This window comes from Eucalyptus grandis, chromosome 4 (assembly GCF_016545825.1).
Source record: "Eucalyptus grandis isolate ANBG69807.140 chromosome 4, ASM1654582v1, whole genome shotgun sequence".
NCBI classification, from domain to species: Eukaryota; Viridiplantae; Streptophyta; class Magnoliopsida; order Myrtales; family Myrtaceae; genus Eucalyptus; species Eucalyptus grandis.
In genome coordinates this window covers 20,306,668-20,334,181 of record NC_052615.1, presented here as the reverse complement: position 1 = coordinate 20,334,181, position 27,514 = coordinate 20,306,668, and the positions used below count along the sequence as shown (strand labels likewise).

Sequence of the window (27,514 nt, the reverse complement as noted above, 5' to 3'; positions counted from 1 at the left end):
AAAAAATAAAAATGTAAACTTGAGTTTGGAGTAAAGATCATGGAAAAATTAAATCATAAAGAGGATACATAGACAATGTAACCAAAAGAACGATAGCTGTACCCAAAAAAAAAAACCATTGAAAAACTCTTCGAAGCATGACACATCTTGATTAAGCTCTGTAGTTTCAAATCATATATGAATCCATATTTTCAACTCATATACAAAGCCATTGTCTGAAAATTGAAGAAAGACCGCATTCTTTTAAGTGTATATTGGTTGGGAGCCATAGCCCGAGCTTAAAAGCAAAGACCGAATTAAAAAATGAATGCCTTCTAGGTCAAAAGAAAACAAAAGAAAAGAAAAGGCCACAAATACAGTATAGACGGGCCTTATCCCTGGCCAACGGTGACATTTTCTAAGTTTGCTTTTCTGGCCGCCACTGGCATCAATTACAAAAAAATGGGCAAAGTATATCATCCTCCTGGCTCTGCTTTCAGCTGGTGTCCTTTAGACTCGATGGCGAGCGTCCTCTGACTTCTTCCGGAGCAGGGCCTCACCACTTCTGTTGTCGAAGAACCAGCAAGCGTGCCGTCTTTTCCCGCAATCGACATCACATTCTGTTGAAGCTCCGGCTTTGGAACGACACTCTGCCCAGCCTTCTCCTCTGCTTTCATTCCTGTTTGAGGTTAATCGAAGGGGAAAAAAACAAGGGAGGATGCAGTGGACGATAACTGTTGAAGCTCAGGGCATTGGAACGACGCTTTCCCCAGTCCTCTCCTCCTCCGCTTTTAATTCTTGTTCCTGTTTGAAGTGGCTTTTAATCAACCCGTAAAATAAGTCTCACAATTATCTTGCTACATGAAAATGGGGTTGCGAAGGACAGATTCTCACTAGCTGATAAACCAACTTGAGAGAGAGAGAGAGAGAGAGAGAGGAACTTTTACTCTCTCTAGTTATTAATTATTGGGCAAAAGAGATGAAGAATCAACAACAAAGTAACAAACATTGAAAATTGGTTCACCGATGTGACTGTACAAATTAGTTAAGTGCATCAAGAAATCTAGCAAAACAGCAACAAAATAGCTGCAAGTTGCAGTGTTTATTTAACAATTCTACATCTACCAGAACGATTACATTGACAACCCAATTTCAAACAGAGACTTAGATCAAAAACCTCGCTGCCTTCTTTCAATTCACCGTTTATCCTCAACAAACAAAAAATTACCAATCCAGCAATCCCCAACTTCCTCAATCCAGGACAAAAAGAAAAATGCAAAATACAAAAGCAGTGTATTCTTCAACAAGTTAAAAAAAAAATAGCCGAAATGAGAAATTACCGCCCAGAGGCTCCAATCTTCTTTTTATTCATAGCGAGGGCTTCCAGAACGGCCGAGAGACAAGTCCTCCCCCAGCATATTCTCCTCCGCTTAAATTCCTGCTCCTGTTTGCAGTGGCCTTTACATCAAAACTTGAAAATCTTAAATAAAGTATTTGAATTGCTTTTGGACCACACATCCTACATGCCCGGACCCAACCACATGCAAATTCAAGTAACACTCAATTCCATCAAGGACATAAGTCGCTTGATCAGTGGAGAGGTGGACCACGAAACTCGTGTTCTTGAAACACCTCCGTTGCCAAAATTTTACATGTTGTGAAATGAATATCTCATTCTTTTAATGTTCTATCTTCATTGTAGAAATCGCAATCACCAAACTCATCTCCATAATGAATAGTATTAAGTTAGAAATGGACAATAAAGTGGAGTATATTACGCAAAGGATACACTGAACGAAACAATTGGCTCCATATAAAACGAAAATAACTTTTATTGTTTGTTTTTTTCTTTTTTCTTTTTTTTAAGAATGAAAAATCTTGAATGAAGATCAAGGAACGGACAAACATGTGGGGCTTACATGCACTACACAAACAATTCATGTTTGAGCCAACAAACCAATTTTCGGCTCAAATCATATTTGGCCCATGAGAAACGATATCATATTATCAGAAAATTGCTGGGCCTACATTATGCTAATCTAAATAACCACACCACCAATCAAACACTGGGCTGTATGGAGTCGAAAAATAAAGCAATTGAAATAATAATAAAAAATACATCTTTAGGCTTTTTTTCTACAATTACTTTTTTTTGCCCAATTTTCTTTCCCATAATCTCTAGTTTCACAAACCCTCATCATATTAATTACAAATCATCCACTTGAAAATTCTGTCAGTTAAATCAAAATAGACAAAGCCTTCCCTCCTCCTCTTTCCCATTTTCTTTGTTGTTTATCGATCTGCAGTTTCTCCTCTATTTGAAATTGTACATGCGTACATATGTTTTATCCGGTCAAGTTCTATAGATCACAACCTCAAAGCCTGCTCTATTGTTACTTATCGATTTGCTAAGTAAGTTTTTGTGTATATGATAGAGTAAAAGTGTTACAAAAGTTAAAGAAAAAGAAAAGGATCGTCCTCTGTAACAAGAAGTTAAATCGGAGGACCATTTGTGTTATGTGCTAAGAGTGCGCCCTTTACATACAACGAGCAAATTATCTATAGCACGTTGATCTTTTAGTTTCCTATCTTGACTATGAAAATCGCATAGTATCAATCTTACAACCGTAATAAACAATATCAGTAAGAAATCGATACTATTTAGGTAAAAACAAAATTCATCTAAGTAATTCACTTCTTATTTGAAAAGACGGGTGAAACATAGAAAGTAACTTTCTGGAATAATAAGAAACTGAGGGATGACGTTTCTTCTAGATTAATGGCGTGCTTCCACTTATTTTGCTACCGGTTGACCTTGTCCACTAGCTTATGTAATTTTTTAGAATTTTCTCACGGTCGGGAAAGAAAGGAAAAGGGAAAATGGGAGTGGAAACAGCAAAAGGAAAATGAGAACACAAAATTAGGAAAATAAAACTTGCAGGTGTGCCAAAATTTAGATCCGTGTTATAATAATTGCGATCAAATTCAATGCATCTTTATCTCTGGATGATATCTTCATTGGTCCGATAACAATTAAGTAAACTGAAATTCCAAATCTCTCTTTTTGATTAATTAAATGTTAACTAACACGCGACAGAGAGAAGGTTCGGCGAAACTCACCGTGTGGTGCTTGTAAGACTCGAGGAAACCCCGAAAGTCTTTCCCGCAACCGGAGATATGTATATAGCAATCATTTGGCATTTTGGTACTTGATACATCAATCAACCTTTCCAGTGATCCACAACTCTTAACTACTAAGAAAGCCAAGAACTCCAGCTCGTCAAGACCCGTGACAACCCGTAACCGTTCGTTAAAGCCAATGTATAGTAAGTCAAGGTTCTTTAAATTGGACAACCCACCAAGACTTCGCACATTAGGACAACTAGAAAGAGAAAACCATTCCAATGATTCTGAGGCTCCAACAATTTCTATGTCGAGTATCTTAGCACAATCCCCAAGTTTGAAAGATTGCAACTTATTTAAGAATCCCAATGGAAGGATTAGCCTCCCTTCACAACTAATCAACTCGTTAGCAGGCTCACTATTATCGTGCCTTGCTTCCCTCACATGAGCTAGTGTTTCAAAGGACTTGCAATGATGAATAGACAATTCCTCCAATGATTCCAACCAAGAAAATTGGATTTCAACTAGCTTTTTACATGAAGATACCCTGACATCTTTCAGCTTCCTCATACTTGATAACCAGAATCTTTCCAGAGATTCACATCTTTCCACACACAACTCCCTTATATTTGGAAGTTGAAGCCCATTGAGTTGAAATTCTTGCATTGGAGACCTATAGAGCCCTAAACATGACAAATTTATCATGTTTGTAGAGAGGGACACGATTGGATTGAAATTATCAAGACGTAGCTTTTGTAGAGACAAGGGAAGTTGTGGAAAGTTCTGCAGGTCAAATCCAAACAAATCAAGTTGCTTTAGCAAAGGAAGGGAAGCCAGCTCAGTAGGAACAGGAAGGTTGTGAAGTCCAAAGCTCAATTTAGTCAGCTTGGATAACCTCCCAATCCACCATAATTCATCTGTACAAAGTTTATCCCCTCCTCCTCCCCAATCATTTAGATCCAACTCAACCAAATTACTCAAGTTTGAGAGATGCGGGATTACCCGCAACGATGTAGATGACACTAGTAGATGGGTTAAACTTGTTGGGAGCACCGGCAACTCTTGAATCTGATTACATTCCCTCAACTCCAATCTTTTCAGGCAAGGAAGCATGTGAAGGGTCTCTGGAACTTCACTAACATGAGTACATGACAGATCTAAGATTCTCAAAAAGGGCAAGCTTCCAACATCAGAAGGTAACTGACCTTTTAAATTATAATTATTGACTTGAAGCACTTCCAACTTCTGAAGCATTCCAATGGCACTAGGTAACTCCCATGCAAATGCTAAATCAAATGGATTAAATAAACTAATAAAGTGCACCTCACGCAATGATTTCAAATTCCATAAGGAATCTGGGACTTTCTTTACTGGACACTTTAGCAAAGAGAAGTGCCTCAAATTAGATAGGTCCCCAATTTCTTCAGGAAAATCTTCAAGACGAAAGCATCCATCAATCTTCAAGTCAGTCAGCTGCTTCAACTTCCCAATAGAGCCATCAATTTTCCTCAAATTATAACAAGATACGAAAGTAAGCCTCTCTAAATTCAGGCATCCAGAGAAGTTTGCTGTTCTGACTATGTTGTCACAACTATCGAGAGTAAGAACTTTCAATTTCCCCACCATCTATAAAAAAAGAATGCAACATTCCATTAATGAACAATCAGATAATACATTCAAGGCAAATATAAAAGATATAAGCATATTGCATACCTCGACAAAGCTCTGTAGCATCGAATCATCCATGAAGTCATTTTCTACAAATTCAAGAATGACCACGTTCTTTAAGTGCATATTGGTTGGTTTAGACACTAGAGGAGGATAACTCCAATATATCCATCTTAATTCGGTAAGACAATTTGCTAAGTTACCAACAAAGGTTCCCCCATCTAATTTGAGGTACCTCAATTGCTCAAACCTTCCAATCTCTTCACTTTCAATAATGTTCTTATGATAACTATTACTTAGATTAAGATCCAACGCTTGAACGTTCCTCTTTATCTGCAAATGATAGCAAGAAATGAGTGGTATTCAATATTCTACTGCAAACGAAAAGGATTCAAATGGGAAAAGACGAAAGCAAATGGAACACCCGTATCGAGGATCTTTACCTCCTTTGTGGTTATTGTATCGAGGATCTCCCCATAAATCCATAACCTACTACGCTTTCCGGGATTTATAGGATTTTCGTTACGAACAATTTCTCTTCCCAAATCTCTGAGTTGATCGTGCATCCAAAACTTATTATCCTCTATAATTTTTATCAAACACATGCTATTGAGGACATCAACCTCATCATCTCGAAGAAGTCCACAATCTTCCCACACATAAATTGCATTCGTCTTATCCATGCCAATGAAGAAGCACGCAATATCGAGGAAAATTTGCTGTTGCTCAAAACTTAAAGCATCGTAGCTGATCTTTAACTTTCCAAAAACATCATTGTGAGGTGCTTTTTTCAACTTCTTCAATGTCTTTTTCCATCGTTCTTGTGTTGTGTTGTAGAGGAGCGAACCAACTACTTCAAGTGCTAATGGAAGCCTCCCAGTAGAAGATATGATTTCCTTTGAAAGATCTTTGTAGTCATCTGAAGGAGAATCTCTGTTAAATGCATGCCTACTGAAAAGCTCAAGCGCATGGTCAGTACTCATCACCTCCATTTCATAATCCAAAATTAGATACTTTACTCTTTTGATTTGTAAAACATGTTTATTTCTAGTTGTAATCAATACCCGGGATCCATAATGCAAAGTACTCTGTCCAACTAACTTCTCCACTTGTTCACTACTATCAACATTATCAAGCACAATGAAGACTTTCTTATTGCAGAGTGCTTCGCCAATCCTCTTCATTCCATAATCAATTTCATCAATGCTCCTTGTTCCAGCATGAACACCAATTTCAGATAATAACTTTTTTTGCAACTCAACTAAGCCATTAGTTCTTGTTGACTTCTCTCGGACATCTTCAAGGAAACAACAACACTTGCCAAAATGAAAAGAGTTTTGGTTGAAAACAACCTTGGCGAGAGTCGTTTTACCAATACCCCCCATGCCGTGAATTTGAACGAGCCGCACACCGCCAGAGTCAATGTCTAATAATTTGCTTACTGCTACAACTCGATCATCAATTCCAACTAAGTGCTCAGTCAACAATCTATGTTTTGTCTTCAACTTTTCCACGACTTTCTCAACCACCAATTTGATCAATTCGCCATGGCTGCCGCAAAGAAAACCATTTAGTGGGAGGAGGGATGCGAAATCACGATTACCTGGCTAGAAGTGATGTTATAACTGAAGAACAATCGGATAAAAATGGGACCATAACAATCTATAAATGATCTACTAAGAGTCCATATTGGACATTCAAATCCCTTCAAAACATACTTTTTATGCCCTTGGCAAGGCGTTGGCCACATCAGCACCCGAAATTCGGCCTTATTCCAACACGAGATCAGCAATCTTGGGATTATGTTAATAAAGACCACCCAAACAGATGCATTCATACTTATGCATTTGACATCGACATTTTATGATTAATGCTCAAGCAACTACTGTAGAAGTCGAAACATCTTGTTTTCAAGAGGAGAAATGCTTAACGTAGGGAAAGATTAAATGATTAGGTAACAATGTGCATGACATTTCATTATCCCATTCTTTTTCCTCCCACTGCCCACAGTCAATGAGTTACCTAGCTATTAATATCATTATTCCATAGGATGATGCCCTTGTTAAGCAATTTCTCATTTTTTTTGCAAACGTAGTTTAGTATTATTATTATAAAAGTCCAACCACAATGTTATTGGCAATTTTACATCTATGATTGAATGTTGAGGAAAACTGGGGAAGCAATAATCTAGAAAGAAGCTAGCTTACCCTTTGTACTTCTTCACTTCCCACCCCTTTATCGCACCAACTTTCATGAGAGCCTCTCTCCATGCATCTACCTGTTCATTGCTTAGATTCTTCTCGCTCTCCAAATTTTGTATGGCATCGCGATACAGCGGAGTTTTCAGCTTAATATCGTCAGGTTCCACATAAAAAAAAATAGGTAGAATCTCTTTATTACCTTCCGATTTGGAGGTATTTGCCACAATTTGCGCAATCTCACGTAAACACCATTGGCTCGAAGCATAGTTCTGAGAGAAAATGGGCATGTAGATCCTAGAATTGTCAATCACTCGCTGAAGTGATCCATCAATCCTTTCACCAACACGAAGCTCTTCGTCATCTCGGAAGACGCAGATTCCAGCATCAGTCAAGCTATGATAGAGGAAGTCGGTGAATCCAGCACGAGTGTCGGGTCCTCTAAAACTAAGGAACACTTGATACTCACTACCCGATGACGTTCCTACATCTGAGCTATCCATAGCAGTAATTCGCTCAGCTCAGCAGATCTTTCTCACACCCGATGTCTTCTAAAGAGAAACAGGCCGCGTCAGCACGTCTCAAGGAAATAATCGAGCGGTGAATAGGAACCAATCAAGCCTCAACGTTATCTAGATAACATTTCTGACCGGTTCATGCCTTGATAGGTTAATATAAAATGGTTGAAACGGAATGTCGTTGTTGCTGACGACGAAGACCAAAAAGTCAAATCCTGTTGGCCGATAAGAAAAACTAATGTACCATAATTTGACCTTCTATACAAAAAATCTTCAGCTTTCAATGAAAATTTTTTCTGATTTGTTGGAAATTCCAAATCAAAACATTTATATTAAGTATGCTTAACAAGACTGTAGTTTAACTTCCCCAAATATAGAATTTTTTACTCTAATGATAGTCAACTTCTAAAGTTTTAAACTTTTTCTTAAAAAATTGTCGATGGTTTTCCGTCCAAATTCTCCATCATAACAACCATAAATCCATACGTAACAGAATCAGACACACTTAGATCAATTCAAATAGCTTTGGACTCCAAACTACTGTCCATTTTCTATCTCGATTTCTAATATAGGCAAAAGGGAAAGATAATGCTCTGAACAAAGCAAGTAAATCGTGCAAAAGTGATTCCACAAATTTAAGATAGTTAGGTGCCGACGAAAGTTGTGGCCACTAAAAGAAGTTTGTTGACAGATTCTTTTGAGGTGAACTTTATGGCTTGTCATCAAGCCACCAGATCCGAATTCCATCGTTGACATAGCGGAAGCACAAAGTAAAGAACTTCAGCAGATGGCAGAAGAAAAAGGGAGCGAAGAAACCCACAAATCTGAACTTACCGGTCAAGTGGACGCCGCCGGAGAGAGGATCGATGAAATTAAACGTCGACTGCTCATGGGGGCAAGGAGAATTCCTCGGTTCAGTCACTGGAATCTTGCGAGATCAGGCCGGAAGAGTCATCGACGGCTTCGTGGAAGAGGTTCGTGCGTAGTCCTCTGTACAAGCCGAAGCCCTAGCTGTTCTGCACGGGCTGGAGTACTCGAGACTGAAAAAGGAGGAGCACGTGTGAACAATTGGAACAGAGCAGGTACAAAAGGTGAGAAGCTAGAGTGCGAAACAGATGGTTTGACTTTGGTGCGGAGCATCGTGGACTGGGCCGACGACCTTTGGAACGTGAACGACATAGTAGAGTAATGTAAAGGAATCTTAGCCAACTTGACTCGACAACGCTGGTCCATTGACCCCGGGAGGCCAACCAGGCCGCAGATTGGCTCACGAAGTCTCACCAGTCCAAAACTCTCCCTTAAAATTAGGTTTCTTTCCTCCTTAACCCCTTTCGAAAATTTTATGTTCGAAAACTTATCTATCATTTCCTTGTAATCCTCATTTTTATGAATGAACGAAAGCACCATATTAAACCAAAAAAAAGGAAAACTTTATGGCTTGACATCGAGTGCTTGAAACAAGAGAAATTGAGGCATATTGAGCATTCTTGAGATTTATCTCTTCATTATTGCATTGTAGTCAATTGAGTACTAAAACTTAGCAAGATTGACAAATCCACTTGTAAACATACGAGAGAAGTTATCGTACTTAGAGTGCACGCAATTGTTTTGATAAAAGACAAAGTGTGCGAATGAGTAGTTTTTAATGAAATTTTGAATTTTCTAACATTTTTGAATTTTTTTAATTTTCTAATATTTTTTAATTTCTAAAAAGTTCGAATTTTTTTAATATTCTATGAAAAAATTTTGAATTTTTGGAATTTTTTTGCAAATTTTTCAATTTTAAAAAGTGTTTTAATATATTTTTAATATTTAATATTATTATATCTGGGGAACGGCTGAAACCAGATAAACCCTATCCGGCCCGTTGACTCGTTAAAAACTAAGTCTTAAAACCCCATTTTTATATTAATATTTTAAATAATTTTTTTAATTCCTTTTCTTTTATTTTCTTCTTCCCCCTTTTGTCTTTTTTCGTCTCTTTCATCTCCCCTTTTAATTTGTTTTTCTTTCATTCTTTCCTTTCCTTCTCCTGGACTTCTTCCTCCCCGACGGTTTTTTGTACGCTGGGAGCCCCCTCTTCCGTTTTATAGTTTTCTATTACTTTTTTTTGCTTTTGCTTTTTCCTTCCTTTTCTTTATCTTATTTTATTTCTTTCTCGAATTCTTCATCCCATTAATATTAAACCCAGAAGGCCACAGCTCCTCCTGTAACACTGTACGCTCAAACAAAAGACCCATCGTCGGACCTCCCATCTCCGATTGCCTCTGACCACCAGATGGGAATTTGCCGGCATTCATTCTCATCATCATCCATTCAAGGCTTACGATCGTAGCCACATCACAAATACAGAGGATATTCACAGAGATATAGCCAAAGCACAAAGCGAAGATAACCAAAGATTGAAGAGATTCGGACTCAGTAAAGAAGAAATCTGACTGAAAAATATATCTTGTAATCAACGTCTGTCTCTTTCTCTCGCTCCTTTTGCGATCTGCTTCCAGCCAAGAAAAAGGAGGTACTCCTCACGTCTCTGTGTGTGGAGAGGCTGCAGAGAACACCCCCCAACAGAAACAAACAGAACCTTCCTCTCTGTCACTCTCTCTCTCTCCCTAAACCGAGCTCTCCCTCTGTTGGTTGCTCTCCGTCAGCCGAAGAAGAAGCCCCCTTATTGGTGGATGAGAAAAATTAATGTACCATAATTTGACCCACTATACAAAAATTCTTTAGCTTTTAATGAACAAATTTCCTGGTTTTTTTGGAAATTCCAAATTAAAACATTTATATTAAGTATGCTTAACAAGACTGTTCTCCAATTTCCCTCACTATAGGATTTTTCATTCTAACGATAGTCAACTTCTAAAGTTTTAAACTTTTTCTTAAAAAATCGTAGATGATTTTCTGACCAAATTCTCTGTCATAACAACTATCCATAACCTACATGTAACATAATTGGAAACCCTCAGATTAATTCAAATAGCTTTGGACTCCAACCTACCATCAATTTCTCTCTCGACTTCTAATATAGGCAAAAGGGAAAGATAACTTTCTGAACAAAGCAAGTAAATCGTGCAAAAGTAATACCACAAATTTAGTCGATGATTTTATGTCCAAATTCTCTGTCATAACAACTATAAATCCATAACCTATATGTAACATTATCGGAAACCCTCAAATTAATTATAATGGCTTTGGACTCCAACCTACCGTCAGTTTCTCTCTCAATTTCTAATATAGGCAAAAGGGAAAGATAACTTTATGAACAAAGCAAGCAAATCGTGCAAAAGTGATACCACAAATTTAAGAGAGTCAAGTGACCAAAGAAGTTTGTGGCCACAAAAAGAAGTTGGTTGATGGACTCTTTTGAGGATGAACTTCATGGCTTGTCATCGAGTGCTTGAAACAAGAGAAATTGAAGCATATTGAGCGTTCTTGAGATCTGTCTTTTCGTTGCTACATTCTTCTCAATTGATTCCTATTCCTAAAACTTAGTGAGATTGGCAAACCCACTTGTAAATTCACAAGAGAAACTATCGTATGTAGAGTGTAGGCAGTTGTTTTGGGAAAAGGCAACATGTGCAAATGAGTTTTTATAAATACTTAGAGGTGTAGTTTGTAATTTGGGGAGAATGAGCCTACTATGATTTGTGTATAAGGTATGAGAATGACTATTGGAAGAAGTCTAATAATTACCTAGCTTACGGTAGGGTAGTTGTAGAAGGAATCAGGTCCATCTGTTGGAAGGTTTTACACTTATAATAAGGCAATGTTTGTGCTCTTGGCTTAACCAGTGGATTTCAACCCAATTGGGCTATTAGGGCTGGAAAACCAAACCGAACATTTATAAATCTCGTTTATAATTTCGCTTTCCTTGAACTCTTTAATTTCTTCTTTTCTAGTTCCATGTATAGAATAATTTTTTTAGAAAAAGTGGTGTGCTTTACAAAAATCTATTATTACATATTTGAAAAGCCAATGACTCCACTCTTGATTGTGTTTGTGGACCTAACCATATCGATTGCTGTGAGGGAGGTGCCAATTTCGTAATACTACAGTCGTGCGGCTGTCACAACCTACCTCGAGGGAGGGAATAGATTTAGGAGTATTGCTTAAAGGACAGGCTTATAGCCTATGATAAAGCACGGAACCTTCTAAGGACATACCTCACACGACATTGGCATATTCATAAGAATTTTATAATAAGGAGTCGCCACTAACCTATTAGGATCAGCTATAAATCAAGTAAAGTATAAGAGTGTACCTTACTTCCTATGCAACCAGAAAATCTTTGGTCAGGGACGTAGTTACACTAATTAATCAATTAATGCCATTTTGGTACTTAATATTATTCATATTTAAAAAAAAAAAAAAATTCTCAGGCAATTTGGGTTGATTTTAAGCTTATCCACTAGCACACGAGGTGATCATGCGGTGCGCAATCATCAACATAATAATCGGCCCCAAGAAAGCATTAGATAGATTACATGGAAAAAAAAAAAAAAACCTAACACTAAAGCTCCATTCGTTTTGCAGAAAAATAATTTCCAAGAAAACGTTTTCCGGATTTTTCTTGGCGTTCATTTAACGGAAAATGAATTCCTTGGGGAAAAATGTTTTCTATGAAAGGAAAAAAAGTCTTTACCTTACTTGATCTTTCTTATCTCACATCTCTAGAAATCCTCACTTTCTCATCCCCTTTCTTCTTCTTATTTTATTTTTTTATTCGAATTATTTTTCTTTTTATTTTTTCTTTTTTAATTCAAATTATTTTTAATTTCCTTTTTCTTTTCTTGTTTCTTTTTCTTTTTCCTTGTTCTTTTTTTTTTTTTCTTTTCTTTTTCTTTTTCTTTTCTTTGTTTCCTATCTTATTCTTTCTTGGCTAGTCATCGGCCGCCAAGCGAATCTCAAGCTTGTCGATCTCAAGCTCATGCTCATCAATTTGGCGAGTCTTAAGCTCGATGCTCACGATTGCCAATCTGGGAAGCGGTAAGCCTCGTGCTCGTCGGCGAGCTCAAGGCTCGCCAATGGCCGGTTGCGAGCCATCGCCGTGGGGGGAGACCGCCAAGAAAGAAGGAGAAGGAAAACAAAGAAAAAGAACAGAAAAATAAAAAGAAAATCAATTTAAAAAATATGAAAAATCTATTTTAAAAAATAAGATAAATGAAAAGGAGTATATGAAGGAAAATATTTTCCTTATCGAACATCGAAAAATATTTTCAACTTCAATTTCGGGAATCATCCAAACACTAGAAAATAATTACATTTCCGAAAATGACTTCCTAGAAAATATTTTCTAGAAACACCACATTTTCCGCGAAATGAACGGAACATAAGGAAATAGGTAAATGTCAATCCTAGCTAGACTAAAGGAAGCCATAAATAGCAAAAGCATGCAAACAAAGGTAATTGCCTTTGAGGACAATTAAAACCACAAGGTAGAGCCCTAAAGGCTTACTCAATTTTTTAGTACAACTTTAGAGTTAAGATTCCATATTTTAAGAAAATAGCTTTGAAAGTCTATTTTTATAATTCTTCAAGGAACTGGATTTTGTAATTTTTAGTGAAACTTTGAATATTATGACATTTTTGAATTTTTTAAAGAATCGAATTTTTTTAATATATTCTAAAAAATTAATTTTCCTAAATTTTTTTGAATTTTTTAATACTCTTTGAAAGTTTTAATTTTTGGAATTTTTTTCTTTTTTTCTGAAAATTTTTTAATTTTGAAAAATGTTTTAATATATTTTTAATAGTTAATATTATTATATCCAAGAAACAAGCTCGAACTGGGTAAACCCCATACAGGCCAGGCCATTGACCCAATCCGACTACCCAGACTCGACCTAATTAAAAATTATTTCTTAAACCCCCTTTTTATGTTAATATTTAATTAATTTTTTAATTCCTGTTCTTTTCTCACTTTTTTTCTTCTTCTCCCTTTTATCTTTTCATCCCTTTCATCTCCCTTTTTATTTCTTTTTCTTTGATTCTTTCCTTTTGTTCTCCTGAACTTGGGGTGCATTCGGGAACTACCTTCCCAAAGCCCCTTGGGCATTCAAAACCATTTGGGCCAAATAAGGGGTATTTGGCAAAAAAAATTTGAACTTAGTAGAGAGGAGTGAGACCCAAAAAAAAAAAAAAAAAAGATTATATATATAGTAGAAAGTAAAACAAAAATTCAACCTACCTACCAAAGTTAATTAAGTAGCAAAAACTTACTCTATATTCTACATGAAATAAAATCTTCACAAATAAAAATATAAATGCTTGAAAGATCGACTACTTTAATTTATGTTTAAAGTGGCATTTTAATCAAACTAGAAAACACAGGAGGGGATGCAGAATTACATCATCCGCCAATTTGGTGGTTCATGCGTCAATCAACCTTTCCGACTATCCGCATTTATAAAGAATTAACTGGTCCAAAACCTCTAACTCGTTAAGGCCCTTTTCAAATGAAGCACTTCCAGATTCTCAATCTTTCCAATAACACCCAGGTAACTCCCGCGCATTTTCTTGAAATGAAACTCATAATTCACATGATGATTTCAACTTCTGTATGAAATGCGAGAGATTCTTTAGTTTTAAACACAACTCTAAAGAGAAGCTCTTTTGAGCAAATCTTCAAGCTGAAGGCAAATATCAATATTCAGGTCAAGTAAACACTTCGACTTCCCTATGGAACTGATAATTTTCCCCAAATTATCACAATATTGGAAAGTCAACCTCTCTAGAGTTGAGCATCCTTACAAGTCTGAGGTTCTGATCATGTGACTACACTTTCAAGAAAAGGATCTTTCAATTTTCTTGCCACCTGTAAAAATGAATGCATTATTCAATGGAGAACAGTCTAAATGTTGCCTTCAAAGAAATAATTACACACCTTGATTAAGTTTCCTAATCTTGAATCATCTATTAAGTCGTTGCTTGAAAGGTCAAGAGCTACTACATTCTTTAGCTACATGGCATTCAAAGTCTCGATGACTTTTCTTGAATATTTTCAACAAAGCAACGACATTTTCGGAAGTGAGAAGAAAGCTAATTTAAGATAACTTTGGCAAGAGTCATTTTACAAATACCACTCATATCATGAACTTTTTATCTTTTATCTATCCTACTTTTACTCTCATCTCTCTTTGACTTTTGCTTTACTTCTTTCTAGAGCATGGGAGAACTCCACACCTTAAACTAAGGCTCTGTTTAGTCAAGTTTTCATTTTTTTTTTGTTCTTTTATTCCTCAAAACAAAAAAATAACATAAATTCATTTGAAAACATCAATTAATTTTTATATTCCCCACAATAGAAAGTGATAAAGGAATAGATTTGGAGCAAAAATAAGAAGCAGAAAAAAAGAAGTAATTTCTTATTCTCAAGAACAATTTTTAGAAATAAGTCATCTTTTTTTTCTCTTTTTTCTTTTCTTCTTCTTCCTTGTCACTTGCCCCCCCACCACCACCATCACCGATGGCAAACGGCAGACAAAAAATTGTGAAGAAAAGAAAAAAGAAAAACAATTCTTAAAAAATTATTAAAAAATCAAAAGAAATACTGCATTACAATAAAAAAGAAATACTGCATTACAATAAAAATTTATGAATCGTACCAAACACATTACTATTCTTTTTCTATTTCAAGAATAAAATTTTTGTATAGTTACGAAACACATTCTTTTATTCATAAAATGTTGTAACAAATACAAAATAGAAATAGACTATTTCTGCAAAGAAATTATTCCCCGGAACAAAAATGTTATCAAACATATTCTAAATGTCCCCACCCCATCCAATCCCTTACAACTAGGTCATGTGCCAACTGGCCCCATGCCATGACTTTAATGAGTCACACATGGATCGAGTTGACATTATCTATCTTCAACTTATCCACAACCTTCTCAATTGACAAATTTGATTAGCTCACCTTGGCTGCCACAATGAAAAACCTTATTGATGGGGTAAATTGGGTATACAGATCTAGTAGTAACCAACGCAATTCCACTAGACTAGAGCCCAATCTCATTTCATCATACTCCACCACAATAATGGGATACACAAAGCGACATTAACAATCTAGAAAGGGAAAAAACCACCAAAAACCCCAAACTTTGCCTAAAGTAACAAATTTACACAAACTTTTTTTTGTGACATGAAAAACTCCGAAATTTGCTAACCATGACATATTTACCCCAAACTTTTTTTGTGACACAAAAATCATGAACTTTTATTTGTGTGACACATTTACCTTAAATCATATGGGCATTTTGTTCTTTTTACTTTAAAAAAAAAATTCTTTTTTTTTTCTTTTTTTCTTTTTCTTCTTTCTTCCCTCTGTTGGCCATGGCGAAGGGAAGCCAGCGGCAAGGGCCACCCTCGTCAGCGTTGGGCGAGGTCGGCCCGACGCCAGTGAGGGCGGCCCTAGCGGGACTCGGGCGAGGGGTGCCCTCACCTGCGTTGGGCGAGGGCAGCCCTCACCGGTGTCGACTTCCCTCCGGCAAGGCCGGCGAAGAGAAGAAGAAAATTAAAAAAAAACATAAAGATTAAGACGAAAATGTCCTTAATGGGGTAAATGTGTCACGGTTTGCAAAGTTTGGGGTTTTTCATGTCACAAAAAAAAGTTTGGGGTAAATTTGTCACTTTGGGCAATGTTTGGGGTTTTTGGTGGTCTTTTCCCATCTAGAAATTATATGCTCATGTCCATTTTGAATTTAAGATACTAATTTGCTTCCGATACTTTAAGGTTTATTATATGATATCTATTTAGTGTCAAATTCCTCCGAAAACATGAGGCGTGTAGGAAAGGGAACTCTAGATGAGAGAACGATCGAACTAACCGAAAAATCAGATTTGATTTTTCTTATTTTATGACAGTAAGGAACTGTATGAATTCTGGAAGAGAAAGTTTCATTAATTCTATGATTCCGCTTTTGTCCTGGTAATGCACATAACCTGATTGACGAAATGTCTCTAAGAACTTTTTACAAAGTAATTCCTGTTGTTGTTCGATTTGAATATGTGATGATCACTTTTGCTTAATTAGAAATCGTGTTATTAGTTATTAGGTGAGATAAGTCGTGGTAACCGAAATTTGCCTCTATAACTCGTGGTTATGATTCTCGGTTCTATGAAGTTTGCCCGTTCTGAGGATGGTCTGTGGTATTGACTGGTGAGGACATGCGGTGCAGTCCTTGACTTGAATACTTATTTCCGGTGATTTTTATGTTTTATGCTTCAGTGGTACCAATTTTAAGCTTCCTTGCTCTTCCTGTGCATGCATGTTGAGAAACGGCAATGTTGACTCTGGCGGCCAGCAACGTTAGCGGTCGTTGATAGTCACGTTCTGGTGACTAGAGTGATTGATGGTAAAGTATACTTAGTCATAGTGTGAGTTTTAAAAAGATTAGTCTTCAATCATGACTTTTATTGAGATACACATGTGACTTGTGTTTTAAAAAGATTAGTCTTCAATCATGACTTTTATTGAGATACATATGTGAATTGTGTTTAAAAAAGTCTCAAATTGAAGAATTTGTATAATGTGGAGCAATTAATATGTCATGATTGACTCATAATATATACCTAAACTTCTGAGTGAATATGGGTCCTGACGGGCTCGAACTTAGACTCCCACTTGACAATCTCTCCGGATGAAGGTATCAAAGTTTTATTGCGCGCTTCCAACAATTTTAGGGTTAATGTCATTGTTGAATGAAATGTAGGACGTTCTTGGTTTTGCTAGCCAATAACAATGGCTAAAAAAACAATTGAAATAATGAAAAAGGAAAAGAAAAAAGAAAAGTTAAATAGGAAAAAGAGAAAATGTGAATGGGTCTTGATAGATTTAGGCTTGATGTTTAGCTAATGTAAATGGGCTTTATTATAATCAAAGCTAATAGTGAGAGAGGGTTCTAGTAGGAGGTTTTTTAGTAGGAGGTTAGCATGGGCAGGATATGGTCATGAAAGAAAAAAGGCCTAAAATTTGAATTTTGTATTATTACAGTCTTAGTGTTGGGCTTGGTATGATTCTAATAGAAACCGCGTTTATGTGTTTACCTGTTTGAATTTGAGTTTGTCACGGGCTTAAATGAGTTGAAGGGTTGGTTAAGCTTGGGTTTTAGCTTGTCTCAGATGGACTTGGGTTGAATTTGATTTTCAGAAAGATAGGTTTACTTCCAATTGTAAAGAGGGCTTAAAAAGAGCCCAATGTATGTCCATAGTCCAGACCCCCGAAGCTTAATCACGCCTATATTCGAACTGGACCAGAGGGCCCAGCCCGAATCCATGTTCCAGAAAATAATAAATAATGAAATAAAAAATCTAGTTTGATACTAACAACAACAACAATAATAGTGTAGAATCATCACTTCAAAAAAGTAAAAATAAAAATCATAGTAAATAGTTTAGTTGAATTTAGGATTCACCTCAAATTGAATAGATAATGTGGAAGTGCAATAACCTTGAGGGGGATTGAACGATTATCTTATATCCTAAAACCCAATTCCGTCTTCCCTAGTCGAGTGGGTCGCAACAGCTTTGTCAAAGCTGATTTATCTCCATTATCAGGTTCATTTTCATAGCACCACTCTTGATTCAATTGACGAATGATACACTGTCTAGCGTCCAATTTATCAAGGCTCTCTCATGGTGTTGATCACTCCGGTTGGCTATCCAAGCTTCATTGCCAACACTTCTCATCATAGGCAACGCAATTGGAACATCTTAATATTTGACCTACCAACATGTGTGATCAGAATTCCTCCCTAATTAGGTAGGAACATATCAATGCAAGAGAGCGCATTGGAAACTAAATCACTCCTAAAACATACATTTCCATCAACTACCAAGGCTGACAAATCGTGCGTCTCATAACATGAAACTAACTTGATCCCAAGGAAACTGGTCCTAAAGAAATTGACTCCAATAGAGTAGGTTTTAAGTTTATATATAAAATCAATCACCCCCAGATGGAATGTCCATCTACTAATGCTATGAAGTACATTAAGACTAGAATAAATCCAGAACTGGATCAGCATTTGGGCATTCGTTTCCATGTTAGGCAAGAGAAATAAGACTTGTTAAAAATTTCTTTGATTGAACAAAATGCTTGTGTTTGTCGGAGCTTAATTTTTAGGCCCCAATGGGCTCTATTGATAGCGCAGAACCCAGGTCCACCACTACAAGTAGATGAAATTCAGCTAAAGGGACGTAGCCGAAAAACAAAAAAAAAGTTTGTAGGCCTAGAGCGGGAGTACCATTTCCTTATCCTCTGGAAATTTTCGACATTTAAGTCGCACATCGAGAATGCAAATGACTTACTCGGAGTCTCAAACCTAATTCCCCAATTTTTGAAGCCTCTTAAACTTTTAAATATGATCTATTGAGTTCTACAAATTTATTTGAACACTCATGTGTCTGTCCATGTAGACAGAATTTAGAAGGTAAGCCATTACATGTAGTAGAGGATCGATGGTGTTAGCATCAAAGGGTTCTTTTTGAATGAGTATATTATTATTTTTCGTTTAATACCAAGGTTTCTCCAAGTAAACCATGAGCGTGGCCATAGTTCCCAAATAATTTATGATATGCACTTAAAGCCACTTTATGTTATCTCGATCGCACTCCCTCTAAATTGATTGATCTTATCGTTCCAAAAACAAATTAATATGTAAAAAAAAAGAAGAAGTGGTTCTATGTTGAAGCACATATGATGGCGACAAACAAAAAGGTTAGCAAAATGTATCAGATTATAGAAGGCCTCAAGTTGCCCTTTTCGCCCCCAAAAAAATCAGAAGGGAATTAAAAATAATAAATAGAAAAAAAAAATCTAGTTGCTTTCTCTCTAGTTTATTATTTCTTTTATTTTTCACTCGAACCACACCCATACTAGCCGACTTATTCACCTCCTTTCGGTATGGACGCGGCTTTTGCTTTCAGCAGCCTTGAAGATAAGACTTTGGTATCACCTTTTAAGATGTGGAAAATTGGAGAGAGTAGCAGCTTCAATTTTTCCTTTTTCTGCGGTAACATTCCAACGATTAGTCACTTTTTATCCTCAAAATAATTTATGGATATCATAAGGAATCTTGCCAATATGCTAAAGTGAGAGCTATATTGAATTTTTCCTCATATTACAATTTGTTGTAAATATGAATCTCTGTCTTGTTCCAAAATTATTTCATTCATTCAGTCAGAAATTTCAATTTCAATTTCTCCATCGCATTACTTGGCAAAAAGAAAAATGAAAGAAGAACGTTATGCTTGAGATACTAAAACTTCTTACTAAAAAAAATTTCACCAATAAAATTAGACATATTGTTTAGTATAAACCAGGTTTATTAAGAAGTCTACATATAACATTATTCTTTTGAAAATGCAGAATTTAAATGAAGAATCGAATGATCTTATAAGGAAGATACCGCTGATACAATCTTCTCTTAACAATTAATTAACTTATCATATATTCACCTATTTTTTAGGAACTTTTCTTCTAGAGAAAAAAAAAATTAACTAAATTTATCAATATCACAGATTGCTGAGTTAATTTTCTTAGACATAGCAAATAATTTTGAAACAAGTTACACTTCTCTATCATGTGATAGCTTCTCGATGAGAAATGTACTTAAAATTAGATGGTTTACATAGAATTTATTTTTCTTAAACAAGTGTGCTCGCCTCGAACTTGTGTGAGAGCTATTTAACTTTTCTCAATTAGCATGGATGGACTTTAGCGAAGTCAAAATTGCTCATATATATCCACACAATAAATTACATATAAGTACTTAGAATGAAATACAAGATGTGTTTATTTCACCAAAAAAAGAATTGTAAATTAATTTTCTAAATTTCGATGTCCTTGATTTGCTGAAAATAATTTGTCGGTGAAAAACCATTTACGTTTAATAGAAATACTCATAATTAAAGTTATAATAATAAAATCCCTAATTAGAAAAGTGGAAAACATTTTTTGCAAATATATTTCTTTATTATGATTTTTTTCCGAAACAAATAGACCTATAAGATTGCAATACTTATGCATGGAATATAATTTTATTTTAGTTCTTGGTTTAAGATTCTTTGGCCGAGAGTCGACTTGGCCGCATAAGGACGAAAAATCAATCAACCTTTTTTCTTTTGCTCACTTTTTCCACTTTCACTTTCATTTCGCAGAAGGAAAAAACAAAAGAAAACAAAAGAAGATGAAGATAAAGCTTATCGTTCCACGTGCCGTCTAGCGAGTGGCGGCTCCTCTCATGGGCCCCACCTGATTCCTCCTCCTGACTTTTTGTAGATATTGGTCTGGTCCTCAGCCCGACCGCGGCTTGCATCTTCTTCTTCCATTGCATGATTGACCAAGATTTAAGGATCCAAAAAGGACAATAGCTTTAGGACAGATTAAAAATTAAAAATCGAATTAAAATGAAAACCTGATAAATTATTTTCTTTTAATTTGAGTATAGCGCTTTTTAGAGAGGACACGACAAATGAACGGATAAATTCCACTAATTAGAATTGTTGTTGGGTGGACAATAGAATGATGCATGCAAGAGAGCAAATTGATTGTCACGTGGAAAATTTATAAAAAAAAATATTTATTTATATTATGAATTCGTTTGTAAATATTCGACTAATTGGAATCTAGAATTGTTCTTTTTGTAATTTAAATCTAGAATTCAAACAGTAACCAAGCATTTTCCCTAGTTGAGCCAAAAGATTAAGGGCTAAGGTGGCAATCATCTGAGCAAATTACATTGTTCTATGACTAGAAATTTTGTTTGGACTAGGAAAGAGTTGCACAGAATCAATAAACTAAACACTACTTTTGATGTTCATTACAAACATCATGATTAAAGAATGAGCATACTTAATCTTTTACCGACATCACTACAAAAAAGAATGACCATACTTTATGACCTTTGGACTAAGCCAACGTGGATCGTGCTTTTTGAACGGTGAATGTGATTTAAGTATTGACAACCTTAGAAATTAGCTGTTTAATTACTCACCACACAGGTCGATTCGACCTATGAAATTTATCCCATGAAGTGATTTTTGAGTTGAAATTTCATTTTTAAATCGCTAAATCGGTTGGCGATAATGTATTTGTCTAAGTTATGTGAGTACCAAGAATATGCCCAAATGCATACCAAAAGAAATGGCGAGTCGATAACAAATACCGACAAAATATAATTTAAGAAATGTGAAATATTGCTTATCAACCAACCCATAATTTTAGCGCAAATGGTTTGCTTTGAGAGGATTTAAAAAAAAAAAATGAGCTAAATGTAATGTACAAGAGTTTGCCCAAATCCACTAGAATCATCAAATTCAAATATAATCAAGTTGACTGAGGGATTTTTAATGATTGGCACTATTTATTTATATATTTTTTATCAAAAAAAGAAGAAAAAATATATCATTCACTAAGTAAAGATAGTAGGGCTTGGCAAACGAGCATTATTACATAAAAGCTCCAAAGTGCTTGGGGAAGGGACATAATTTGGAGGTAAATAGTTTCTCTTGTGATTGGCACTATTCATAACTACTAGATTCGCCAATAGATTTAGAAAAAAAAAAAAAAATCACCTATAGATGATACCGTGTTAGCATCAATCTATCTAAAATGATGTGTATGATGAATTGTTTGTGTGGTTCGATAAAGCTAGAGAAGTCCTGTCCATTTCTTTTTGACTATGCAATTTGAGCCATGCATTTCAAAGAACCAATCTTCATCCCTTCCTAAATTTTTCTTTATTTTAGACATTATCTTTTTAAAAACTTTTTCTAATGTTAGTGGGTCGGTTCATCAATCTCGACGTTTGACTTTGTGGTAATCCCTTTACAAAATTTTTACGAAGTCGGTTTTGTAAAGTGATTGAGAGAACCTTATCGATATTGCTTGAATTTGTCGTCTATATTTAATCTAGTTATCTACACACTTTATAAATTGAATTTAGAAAAACTAATCTTCTTAACCCTAATATCTCAAATACAAAAATGGTTGGCTAATTTCGCTCAACTAGATTACACTTGAAACATAAATGAGAAAAATTCGTCCTATTTCTTACTAAATCATGCTAGCATAATTTGGCAACTACCTGGTGGCAATTAAATTCGAGACTTCACGAATTAGGAGAAAAAAATAAATAGATTAATTTTTATGGACTGGGAAAAAGGTGAATTTGAGACATGTTTTCTGGTTGTGTGAGAGTAGGGACATCATACGTGGAGGTAGGGTGTTAGATGGAATTATTGCCATTTTGTCGTTACTATTTTATTTGAGAGTCCCATCCACCGCAATCACGGCAGGAAAAGTTGTACCAGCGATTTGCAAGGTGGGAAACGAATTGCATACAAATGGAATATCTTTTTGCCAAACGTTTATATCACGTTGTACGACATTACAAAGAAGATCAGTTACAGAGTGAATAGGTTCTGTACCCAACACTTAAAACCTATCCTATCAAGAATAGATTTTCAATTTTTAAAATTGAGAATCGATTTGATATGACCTTAGAATAGACTTACCTTTTTGCTATTTTATTTTAATAAAAACTATTTATTATTTTAGTACTTTTGTAATAATATTTCTTATAATAAACACAAGACCAAATAAAATAATTCAACATAAGAAATTAAAAAGTGTTTTACACATAAGAATTTTACTGTTGGTTTTGAATAGGCTTATAACCGATTCTACTAAAAAAAATCGACCGTACAAGGCTAATTCTCAAAATTCTTACTTGGGCACCGAACCGATTCTTGTTTGAATTGGTTAAGTAAGTCTAATTAAGTTCGATTCGATTATAAGTATTTAAGTTTATGATATTATAAATATGTATTTTCAATGCGCTATTTAGAATCATTTGATTTTTCTTGAAAAGTACGAAATAATCTTGATTTTTTCACAAATTTCATTCACATCATTTCAAGCTATTTGGAATCTTTTTTCCGCTATAAATGGCCGGACTCTGTGTCATCACTCTAGATTATTTTTCTCTTTTAATTTCTGTTTTCAGACATGCATGGCAAATGAGCTGACTTAAATTAAAAAAATGTGTGTTACTTTATTTAAGAACCACACGATGTAATCGTTAGATGAAATATTTTTTCTTGACGAGATTCTGCTGCTGCTAAAGGACGTAAAGGCAGTCTACGAAAAACCAATTCCACGTCATATTTTCCAGAATTTTCCCTGACTTACTTATGGTGTACTGCCTCTCTCTCCTGGTACAGAAACTTGAGGGTAGAAAGAGAGAGAGAGAGAGAGTAGGCACAGAAGTGGAAGAGAGCTTCTTCTGCTGAACACATCGAAGAGAAAGCTCTTCAAAGTTCATCACAGAAATGGGTGAAGTGAGTTCTTTCTCACCATTTACTCAACTCTTGTTCCTTTTTCTCTCATTTTTTTTCCCTTCTCTTCCCCGTTTGGTTTCGCTCCCGTAGCATTCCCAGAAACTGACCGCTGTTCCTGTGTTTGTGGTGATAATGAAGGAGAATAAAGAGGAGAAGAAGGAGGAGGCCAAGGAAGGAGAGAAGAAGGACGAGAAGAAAGAAGAGGCGCCGGAGATCGTGCTCAGGGTCGATATGCATTGCGAGGCTTGTGCCAGGAAAGTTGCAAGAGCCTTGAAAGGGTTTGAAGGTCTGGTTCTTGTTTAATTTTATTAAATTCAATTTTCTATTATGAAAAAAATATTTGTCGCTACTCTCCATGCGAGTTTTTTTTTTTTTTATATTCAAATCCATTGGAATGTATGTCATCATTCAAAAATTTTAAAAAATTTACAGATGAGACAACTCCTTAGCTCAAGGGTTTGTTTTCTTTTTGGGTTTCAAACTCAATTTTATATTATTCACTTGGGAGATCATACACATCATCCTCAAAAGTAGTCGACCGTTGAGATGCATCATCTTTTCCTAATTAAATCCAGTCAATTTTGCTGGAGTGGATTTGAATTATACTAAAGTCTCCCTCAATCACCCTTTTTAGGTATTAGCTTTGTTTTCCACTCTAATTATCTTGAGGATTCTATTCAAGAGTGTTTCCAAAAGACTGCGTTAAGAAATTTTGTAATTTTCATTATGTTGACATTTCTTATTCTAGGTATAATCAGTACTTTTGAGAATCTTAATATTCCTTTTTAGAAAAAAAAAATACAATCGATCAATCTCTCGAAACTGCTTGTTAACATCGATAATTAATTTGAATATTAAGAATTTTCCAGAAGATTTTTTTTTTTTTTCTGGGCCAAAGAGATTACCATATAATTGACTTGAGTGTTGGGGCATCGATTCAGGTGTGGAGGAGGTACTCACAGATAGCAAGGCCAGTAAAGTTGTGGTGAAAGGGAAGTCGGCAGACCCTGCAAAAGTGTGTGAGAGGCTGCAAAAGAAAAGTGGCCGGAAAGTGGAGCTAATCTCGCCTCTGCCCAAGCCTCCCGAGGAGGAGAAGAAGGAAGAAACTAAAGAACCACCCAAGGAAGAGAAAAAAGAGGAGGTAATTTTAATTTTAATTTAATTTTTCAGATTTCAAATCGGTAGTCATAGCCACACCACCAAACCCCAACTACCTTTCTTCTTTTTCTAGACTTTTGCTAAAAATGGAAGAACCAGGGTGAATTGATTATCATGGCAATTTAATGTAGCATATTGATGGCTTCACTAAAATCATTTAAAGCACTAACTAGCTCCACCCACTTCCTCAATCATCTGTTTGTTCAATTTGGATCTTCACCTCCTTTTAACTCCAATGATTATAATAATATATAGTGACATCATGTGGGAAAGAAAATGACATCTATAAGGATTCTGATTTCCGAATCAAACTATTGCTCTTGCGGATCGGGTGAACTTTACCTCTCTAGATTGATTGAGCCATCTCTGGTGCAAGTGACAACACTCGGTGATTACTTCATTGAGTGAAATTGGAGATGGGGTTCCATCAACAAAACCTCTTGGAATACGACAGTAAATTAGTAGATTTGGGTAAAGTCGGGGGAGTGAATGTAGGGAAAGTTGCTATTTAATACTACTGACATGAAAATAACCAGACAAGGCCGGCAAAAGATGACACCGAACTGCGTAGGCACAGTGAGCAATGAGTTGGGGCTACAAGAGAGGAGACTGTTGAAATAGGATCCTTTTTTTATTCTTTTTTTTGACCCCACCATGTTGATCGATTTCGATCGTTACCCTTTGTTGTTTAATATAGTGGAGCCATGCGTAGGGTCACGAGTGAAACCCTAGCTTTAAAAAAAGGCGATGAAAAGGAACTCACATGGTCCTTTTTTTTTAACAATTTTCTCTCTTGTTTTTCTCCATCCTCCATAAATCACGAGGCTGAATTTCATTTGGTCACATGATCTTCGTAAACCACATGGGGTTAAGCAAAAGATGATCTCTAATGTCCATAAGGCGATGCCATTCGATTTTTATTTTTTTCTTTTTTTTGTGGAAAAAATTAGTTATTCGATGCTTACCGAATCATAATTCATTAGTATAATTCTTGATATTTCGTCTTGCTTGTCAAATTTTTTATTTTATTTCTGGATTATTTCGACAATGCGCGTTTATGTCCGCATTTCACGTCCATTTCCTAACGGTAAATAGGTTAAATTTTAAAAAATAAAATGGAAAAGGTTGGTGAATCGTGCGGCGGTCTCCACGAGGAGGACCCATACGACTTAAATTGGTCTTGGAGTTAGGTTATGGTCCTTTCTTGTCATTTTGCTTCGTACGTACCTTGGGTAACGAGTGCTTTTGGCTTCTTTTTGCCACTTGTGCCTTCACCCTCCCGTAAAAAGCAATAGCCCTAGTGAATTGAATAATGATACTAGGGATACTACATGTGAGGTACATTTCATTAATATGTACTATAAATGATTGATGCGACGGGACCAGAGACCATACAACATATAGTGGCACGTTTTACGCCATATGTAAGTTTGTGTACAACTCGTGACTCTCTAGGTGAATAGCTCTCCGTAAAACCTTTCACTACCCTAACTTTACAAATCCACTTTGTCACTTACAATCAATGGTACCTTATTGCAAATTTATGTTAACGTAATCGATTTTCCCTATTACTACTAAAAAAAGTTATAGCAAGTAACTTGAATGATTTGTGGTTGTTGTTGTTGTAAAATACATGCCGATTTATGACATCCTATTTATTTTCTCCCTAATGTCCATGAGTTTTTTTTCCCTCTTGGCTGATCCTGCCTTCATTTGATTGACAATTGCTGATTTTCTGTGGCTTGTTATTAAGCCTCCGGCTCCAATAACAGTCGTGTTGAAGGTTGGAATGCATTGCGAAGCATGCACTCGAGTTTTGCGGAAACGAATCCGGAAAATTAAAGGCAAGTTGTCTGCTTATGAATACTGATCGATGTGCTGTGAACTGGGAGCAACGTAGATTTCTGCCTGATCATTGCTTGTTTGGGTTTCATTGAGTTGTATACCTTTCAGGAAGACTCATGGTATCGATGTTTTGCAGGAGTAGAGACAGTGGAGACCGACGTGGTGAATGACCGGGTAATAGTCAAAGGTGTGGTCGACCCGCCGAAGCTGGTCGCATACGTGAAAAAGAGAACGGGGAAGCAAGCGTCGATTGTGAAGGAAGAGGAGAAGAAGGAAGAGGAGAAGAAGGAAGAGGCGAAGAAGGAGGAAAGCAAAGAAGGAGAGAAGAAGGACGGCGAGGAAGGGAAGGACGAGGACGGCTCGAAGATGGACATAAAGAAGAACGAGTACTGGCCCTCCAGGCCTTACATGGAATATCAAATGTACCCAACCCAGATCTTCAGCGATGAGAACCCGAACGCTTGCTCCGTGATGTAGTGTGATGTAGTGCTGAGAGTTTCCAACCTCGGCCCCAGTTAAGAGTACGTGTCGAGGCAATTTTCCATTGTACTTAAAGATTGCTAATAAACAGATTCGCGAGACCGGGAGTCGTTGGCTAATTGTAATCCGTTGATGTTCTGTAATCTGTGTTACCAATTGTCTACTCTCTTAATGTGAAAGTGTAGATGAATTTTCAGTAAA

The 27,514-nt window shown here is 36.1% G+C and overlaps 2 protein-coding genes across 5 annotated transcripts; one reads left to right on the top strand and one right to left on the bottom strand.

Annotated features, from left to right (window-relative positions):
• Positions 1 to 127: 127 nt before the first annotated feature.
• Positions 128 to 8,561, bottom strand: LOC104428150 (disease resistance protein RPV1-like). Of its 4 annotated transcripts, none has more exons than XM_039311527.1 (7): positions 8,321 to 8,561; positions 6,978 to 7,701; positions 5,214 to 6,321; positions 4,816 to 5,103; positions 3,100 to 4,728; positions 1,320 to 1,423; positions 128 to 783 (listed from the first exon to the last, which is right to left on the bottom strand). In XM_039311527.1, exons 2-7 carry the CDS (start codon positions 7,469 to 7,471, stop codon positions 771 to 773), a joined length of 3,636 nt encoding a protein of 1,211 aa, XP_039167461.1. In that variant the 5' UTR covers positions 7,472 to 7,701; positions 8,321 to 8,561; the 3' UTR covers positions 128 to 770. The 4 variants fall into 4 exon arrangements, with proteins under 4 accessions (XP_039167461.1, XP_039167462.1, XP_039167463.1 ...); XM_039311528.1 differs by having other exon boundaries at positions 6,978 to 7,673; XM_039311529.1 differs by having other exon boundaries at positions 6,978 to 7,519.
• LOC104428149 (heavy metal-associated isoprenylated plant protein 7-like) lies at positions 889 to 27,514 on the top strand. The gene is made up of 6 exons (XM_039311530.1): positions 889 to 917; positions 23,729 to 23,830; positions 23,969 to 24,116; positions 24,772 to 24,971; positions 26,742 to 26,832; positions 26,970 to 27,514. The coding sequence occupies exons 2-6, from the start codon at positions 23,822 to 23,824 to the stop codon at positions 27,308 to 27,310; spliced, it is 789 nt and encodes a 262-aa protein (XP_039167464.1). The 5' UTR covers positions 889 to 917; positions 23,729 to 23,821; the 3' UTR covers positions 27,311 to 27,514.